Source organism: Protobothrops mucrosquamatus, unplaced genomic scaffold (genome assembly GCF_001527695.2).
Source record: "Protobothrops mucrosquamatus isolate PMUCROS unplaced genomic scaffold, P.Mucros_1.0 scaffold3128, whole genome shotgun sequence".
Lineage (NCBI taxonomy): Eukaryota > Metazoa > Chordata > Lepidosauria > Squamata > Viperidae > Protobothrops > Protobothrops mucrosquamatus.
Genome location: NW_015389130.1, coordinates 114,858 through 122,301, shown reverse-complemented (window position 1 = coordinate 122,301; position 7,444 = coordinate 114,858). Strand labels below are relative to the sequence as shown.

At 46.9% G+C, this 7,444-nt stretch overlaps 1 protein-coding gene across 1 annotated transcript in view; it reads right to left on the bottom strand.

Annotated features, from left to right (window-relative positions):
* Nucleotides 1–209: 209 nt before the first annotated feature.
* Nucleotides 210–7,444, bottom strand: part of PRPF18 (pre-mRNA processing factor 18) — a 17,666-nt gene continuing 10,431 nt past the window's right edge. Inside the window, exons 5-11 of the mRNA XM_015826427.2 lie at nt 7,364–7,439; nt 5,399–5,545; nt 3,442–3,510; nt 2,455–2,595; nt 2,118–2,189; nt 573–728; nt 210–413 (exon numbers count right to left, since the gene is read on the bottom strand). Of these exons, the coding sequence (XP_015681913.1) occupies nt 333–413; nt 573–728; nt 2,118–2,189; nt 2,455–2,595; nt 3,442–3,510; nt 5,399–5,545; nt 7,364–7,439 (742 nt within the window). The 3' untranslated portion in view covers nt 210–332. The remainder of the gene's footprint in view (nt 414–572; nt 729–2,117; nt 2,190–2,454; nt 2,596–3,441; nt 3,511–5,398; nt 5,546–7,363; nt 7,440–7,444) is intronic.

Here is a 7,444-nt window from a genome sequence, read left to right as displayed (position 1 = left end):
GTTTCCTATAAAAACTATACAAAAAAAAAAAGATATATACAATTTTACAGAAGCTTAAACCATTCTGACTTGCTTGAGTAGAACGTAAGTCAGTGTTGTTCAATTTGGGCAACTTGAAGATCTGTGGACTTCAACTCCCAGAATTCCCCAGCCAGCCCATGGGCTGGCTGGGGAATTCTGGGAGTTGAAGTCCACAGATCTTCAAGTTGCCCAAATTTGAACAACGCTGACCTCAGCAGTTTCTTCCAGGCTTCAGAGGCAAAGTTCTCACAAAGACTGTCCCACGTCCATCTTGCCTGGCTCCCCAAGAGCAGAAACAGGTTGTGGCGTTGTCACAATGCGTTGTACTCCACACATTTGGATGGGTCAGTGGAGAAGTGCTTCTGGCAAATGGTCATGAGCCTTTTCAAACCCTGCGGAGATGGGTGCAAAACAAGGAAGTGGGTCACAATCCCAGGGCCCGAGAGACACGGCAGGAGGGTGGAGATGTTGCCTTCACACGACCTCTGTGTGGAAACGCTGAGATGAACCGAGTTTCTGAAGGACACGTCCCCAGGTTCTGTTCCTCTTACCTGGATGTATTTCCTCTGAGTCTCGTCGTTCAAAACATGGGCTACGTGCTTGGAGAAGATCTTCTCTCGACCGGTACGGGCATGAATGCCAACCATAGTGACGCCAATTGGCCAGGGAGCATTTCCAATAGCCATCTGGAGATAGGCGTCGTTGGCCTGCAGAAATAGCCCGGTCAGTATCAAGAAAGAGACTGAAGGTTTTTAAGAAGAGATTGATATAGGGGTTTCCTGCTTGACCAGGGGGCTGGACTAGAAGACCTCCAAGGTCCCTTCCAACTCTGTTATTCTGTTGTTCTGCTATTCTTTTTTCCTTCCTTCCTTCCTTCCTTCCTTCCTTCCTTCCTTCCTTCCTTCCTTCCTTCCTTCCTTCCTCCCTCCCTCCCTCCCTCCCTCCCTCACTGGAGGTTTTTAAGAAGAGACTGGACAACCATTTGTCAAGCAGGGGTTCCTGCTTGAGCAGAGGGCTGGACTAGAAGACCTCCAAGGTCCCTTCCAACTCTGCTATTCTGTCAAGCAACAGCGTTTTCGAAGTTCTACTCTTCAGAAACAGATGGACAATCCTAAACTCTGAAGATCTTTTTGTCTCCCCCCCCCCGTTCTAAACTTACATTTTCTAAGTAAGCAAACAATATAAGTAACGTTTATATTGCTTAATGTATATTGTTTAAACAAATCGTATTTATTTTGTTCAATGTAATTAATCGGTGGAACGAGCTGCCTTCTGAAGTTGTGGGTGCTCCGACACTGGAGGCTCTTAAGAAGAGACTGGACAGCCGTTGGTTGGAAACGGCATAGGATCTCCTGCTTCAGCAGGGGGTTGGACTAGATGGCCTCCGAGGTCCCTTCCAACTTCTGTTATTCTGTCAAGCACCATCAATTCCGAAGTTCCATTCTTCAGAAACCTTTGGACAATTCCAGACTCTGAAGATCTTCCTGCCCCTGTTCTAAACTTATATTTTCTAAGTAAGCAAAGAATATAAATAATACTTATATTGTTTAATTTATACCATTTAATATAATTAAACGGCTTGCCTCCTGAACTTGTGGTTGGTTTGACCCTGTGGGGGCTTTTAAGAAGAAGTTCTACAATCATTTGTCTGACATAGTCTAGGGCTTCCTGCTTGAGCAGGGGGTTGGACTAGAAGACCTCCAAGGTCCCTTTCAACTCTGTTATTCTGTTAATATAAATATCGTTGTTCTGACAAGTAATAATAATAATAAAGTTGGAAGGGACCTTGGAGGTCTTCTAGTCCAACCCCCTGCTCAGGCAGGAAACCCTATACCATTTCGGACAAATGGCTGTCCAGTCTCTTCTTAAAAACTTCCAGTGTTGGAGCATTCACAGCTTCTGGTGGCAGGTTGTTCCACTGATTAATTGTTCTAACTGTCAGGAAGTTTCTCCTTAGTTCTAGGTTACTTCTCTCCTTGATTAGTTTCCATCCGTTGCTTCTTATCTTGCCTTGGAGATTTAAACTTTCAACATCTTAATCCAAAGAATCTCCGGATTTCAAACGCCATGAGACTTTTTAACAACTGGGCCAGTACCTTCACATATTCCCTTTGCAACATGAATTTGATAATATCCGTGATGGATTCCTTGATGTCTGCAGGAAGAGTCTAGAAAGAGATGAAGATCAAATATGGGTGAGGCGAAGGAACATAGGGCATTAAGGCAGGTATTTCAAATTTCTAATTACCAGGGCAATGCTTTCCTCCAAAGAAGGAAAAAGAAACCGAATTAAAGATACGGTTGATGGCAATCACAGCTAGGAATGTTTATTTTAAGCAGGTAAGAATAAGGATTAACGCTTATATTTGAGGGAATGTAGTTAGAAAAGAAGACCAAAGGAATGGGGGGGGGGAACCTTTGCAGGCCTGTTACCCTTTTGCGGAGTTTTCTGAAGAGAGGTCTGAGGTAAGACTCCGTCTGCTTCTGGGTGGCGCTGTTCAGCTTTCCGTGGACGCCCCGTTTCAAATAATCCTCTCTCGCATTCAGGTCTTTGGCCCAAACTCCAAGAAGAAACTGGAGACGGTGTAAAACCTGGTTAAGCCACTTTTCGACATGGTACACTTAATCTGCAAGCCAACAGTGCCTCTAGAGCAGCGGTTCTCAACCTATGGGTCGCGACCCCATTTGGGGTTGATCGACCATTTCACGGGGGTCACCAAGCAAGGCTGTCCGCCATTTTTTCCCCTTTTCCGGCGGGTGCCTTACCTCCCTTGAGCTGGGCCAGCTGGTGGTCGGCCTGCTCCGTCTCTGCCGCTTGCCAGCTACGCCTCGGCCGGCACAGGGGGCGGAACCACGCATGCGCGGTGCTCCCAGGCAGGGAAAGTCCTCGACTTACAACCGGTTGGGTAGTCCTCGACTTACGACCGGTTTAGTCCTCGACTTACGACCGGTTTAGTCCTCGACTTACGACCGGTTGGGGGTCGCAGCATTAAAAAGGTTGAGAACCACTGCTCTAGAGGTGTGGATTTCAACTCCCATCATCCTCAGCAATGCGCAGGCTAACTGGATAGTCCTGGAAGTTGAAGTCTAGCATTCTAACAAGCAGAATGGGCTGGGGAAGGGTTAGCTAGGACAGTACACTAGAACCCATATCCCTACAATAAGAGGAATGAGATATGTTAAGTGGTGTAATACTTTTTACAACTTATGAAACGTAAAAATATTGGGATGGTGTTATGTGAAAGAAAAGTTTGGATATTTAAAGGTAATTAATTTTGAGGAAACTATGACTGGTTTGAATACAGTGGGGAAATTAAGCCTAAATAAGAATCTTGAAAACAGGACGCATAATGACTTGATATAAAATGCAGCTGATCAGCAAGTTTACCGTTTGGAGGGATGTCTCGTTCGGCTTTTTACCTTCAAGAATTTAGTGATGATATCCATATCTTTATGGTCGTCCCCTTGACCTAAGGATTCTCCCAAGGCCTGAGACAGAAAGAGAAAGAAAACAAACTCAGATTTATTTCCAACAGTAGACCACGATACACATGTACAAAACTCAAGAACATTTTTATTTTAGGGATGAGAGTCAAATGCAAGCAAGGATGTTCTGGGTCTGGAGAAGACACTCTTCAGTTCTGGCATTCCTTAAAAAAGTCGGAACCTTTTTTCCCCAAATTTTATACAGGACAAGTATGAGAACACCCAAGATGGTTAGAGGATTGGAGGCTAAACCGTGATGAACGGCTGCAGAAACTGGGTATCTCTAGTCCAGACATGTCAAATACAAGGCCCGGGGGCCGGATGTGGCCCGCGAAGTGGTTTCATGTGGCCCGCGAAGCCATCCTGGAAACAGTGAGGGAACGGCCCCCGCTGCCTTGGCTCTGACCCAGGCCAGCCGGGAGCCAATGTACAATTTTGTGGTGGCCATCTATGCTGAAACGCATTCAGTCTTAGCTCCACAAGGCCGTCCGGAAACAGCGAGGAACCGGCCCCTGCCGCGTCGGCCCCGCCCCCTGGGTGCATGCTGGGGAGGTGTCCCCCTTTGTGAGGAATGAAGAAATGGACCATGCCTTGGCGCTTGCCCCGGTCCCCCCCCTTCTGCCAGAGACCCTCAGATCTGTCCCACTCCTGCCCAGGCCCCCACAGGCACCCTTGACGCGAGTGATGTAGAGCTGGCCATGCCCACCCAGTAGGCCACACCCACTCCATCCACGCCCACCCAGTAGGCCGCCGCCCCCGAGGGCAACCGCAATGCTGATGCGGCCCTCAATGAAATTGAGTTTGACACCCCTGCTCTAGGTCTAACGAAGAGAAAGGGTGACACGATAGCTGTCTTCCAGTATTCTCGGCTATCGCAGGAAAGAGGAGGACAACCTATTTTCCAAAGCAGCCGAGAGCAAGGGAAGAAGTAACGGGTGGAAGATCGTTAAAGAGAGATTCAACCTAGAATTAAAGAGAAACTTCCCAACAGTGAGAACAAATAAGCAGTGGAATGGCTGGCCTCCAGAAATTGTGGGTGCTGGAGGTTTTTAAGAAAAGACTGGACAGCCACTTTTCCAGAATGGTGTATAGGGCAGGGGTAGGCAACCTTGGCTCTTTTATGACTCGTGGACTTCAACTCCCAGAATTCCTGAGTCAGCCACGCTGAGAGGAAAGGGAGAGGTTTCCAAGCTGAGCCATGCTGGCTCAGGAATTCTGGGAGTTGAAGTCCACGAGTCATGAAGGGGCCAAAGTTTCCCCCATGCTGGCTCAGGAATTCTGGGAGTTGAAGTCCACGAGTCATAAAAGGGCCAAAGTTTCCCCTATGCTGGCTCAGGAATTCTGGGAGTTGAAGTCCACGAGTCATGAAGGGGCCATAGTTTCCCCATGCTGCCTCAGGAATTCTGGGAGTTGAAGTCCACGAGTCATAAAAGAGCCAAGGTTGCCTACCCCTGGTATAGGGTCTCCTGCTTGAGCAGGGGGTTGGACTAGAAGACCTTCAAGGTCCCTTCCACTCTGATATTCTGTATTCTACTCCATGAACCCGAGAATCCTTTCAGGATATATCGGTGGCCATTTTCTCACAAAAGCAGCAAAACTTTCCCAGAAGTGAACCACGAATAAAAGCTTCCTCTATCTTGAAATCGTCAAAAAGTTCAAGACTCTGTTGAAATGAAGAGGGCATTAAATTCTTGACGTGGTTTGCTGATGGAGAGATAACTGGAAGAGGATAGTTGCTCCTTTGGACTGAATCCCAACCAAACAAGGCACACCTTGTCAAAGCAAAAGGAACACAAACTCCTACAAGGCAGAGTTTGTCTGGTTCTCTTTTGCTTGGTCCAACTTATCCGTGTGAATAGGCATTATCCCCGGCCAAAATGTCACCCGATACCTCTAATTCTTCAATGGTCGTGTTCTCTTCGTGGACTTTAAGGTCGTTCTGTGCGTCATCCTCGCCTTGTTCCTGCCCACCGACGATCTCGTTCAGATATTGCTGATCAATCTTATCCAAAGCAGCCTTCAGGTCATTTCTCAATCCCTACAAAAAAAAAGGGGGGAAACTATTTAAGGAACATGTCAAATGAATTGAAAGAGCTGCACAAAATTCAGACTAGATCAGAGGTTGGCTCTTTTATGACTCGTGGACTTCAACTCCCAGAATTCCTGAGCCACCATGGCTAAGCATGGAAACCTCTCCCTTTCCCCTCAGTGTGGCTGGCTCAGGAATTCTTGGAGTTGAAGTCCACCAGTCATAAAAGAGCCAAAGTTGCCTACCCTTGCCCTATATCAGGGGTCCTCAACCTTGGCAACTTTAAGACTTGTGGACTTCAACTCCCAGAATTCCTGAGCCAGCATGGGGGAAACGTTGGCCCCTTCATGACTTGTGGACTTCAACTCCCAGAATTCCTGAGCCAGCATGGGGGAACTATGGCTCCTTCATGACTTGTGGACTTCAACTCCCAGAATTCCTGAGCCAGCATGGGGGAAACGTTGGCCCCTTCATGACTTGTGGACTTCAACTCCCAGAATTCCTGAGCCAGCATGGGGGANATGGCCCCTTCATGACTTGTGGACTTCAACTCCCAGAATTCCTGAGCCAGCATGGGGGAAACGTTGGCCCCTTCATGACTTGTGGACTTCAACTCCCAGAATTCCTGAGCCAGCATGGGGGAACTATGGCCCCTTCATGACTTGTGGACTTCAACTCCCAGAATTCCTGACCCAGCATGGCTCAGCTTGGAAACCTCTCCCTTTCCCCTCAGCGTAGCTGGCTCAGGAATTCTGGGAGTTGAAGTCCACCAGTCATGAAAGAGCCAAGGTTGCCTACCCCTGGACTAGATCGTCAAGCTGGTAATCTTTAGTTGTACAGAGGAAGTCCTCGACTTACAACAGTTCGTTTAGTGACTGTGCAAAGTTACAACGGCATTGAAAAAAGGGACTTATGACCGTTTTTCACAGTTACCACCGTTGTGGTCACGTGATCAAAATTCTGACGCTTGGCAATTGACTCATATTTATGACAGTCGCAGTGTCCCGAGGGGGGGGTCACGTGATCCCCTTTTGCGACCTTCTGACAAGCAAAGTCAGTGGGGGAAGCCTGATTCACTTAATGACCAGGTCACTAACTTATCAACCGCCGTGATTCACTCAGCAACCGTGGCAAGGCAGGTCGTAAAACAGGGCGGAACGTAGTAACAGAAATTTTGGGCTCAGCTGTGGTCGTAAGTTGAGGACTACCTGTCCTTGTAAGGAACTCAAGACAGGTCTTCACCTTCAGCCCAAAATCCTGGAGCTACCCAAGATCAGTGGCAGGATGGCATAAAATACGCAATATATAGGATCTGGCACATCACAATCTGCATAACCGCAGTGCTCCTGCATCTAAAGTCCCTCACGTAAATCTGATAGAAACACAAAATGGCTCCATGCCTAAACCTTTGTTGTGTCGAACCATAAGCCACAACTTAAAACATTCATTATCTTTTTAAAATCTCCTTGTAAACTGCAAAGCCAATACACAGAGCAAGGGATGAAAAGCAGGTACAATTTCATTACGCTTTTCTCTCAAATCCTCCACATGCTCATGATGACGCTGTGCAAATTCCAAATAAACAAGCCCAAACTGACTCTCTTATGAACTTGGTTCTTAAGACTTTGTACCAACCAATTCATAAGCAAGAGAAAAAGTGTGTTGTGTTTCACCAGGGAAGCAAAAAATATATTATAAATAAAATATCGTTTTGGTAATATACTGACAGATCCTTTAAAGCCAGGGAGAGAAGAAAGAAGTAGTTGCCTATAGGGCTCCCTGTATAAATTATTTCAGCATTTAATCTACCTTAATGAACAGGCTTACCTTGTTCACTTCCGGAGCCAGAATTTCTATTTTTCGCAATCGCTGAAAGGCATCATAATCTGTTTCCCCAAACAGCCTGAC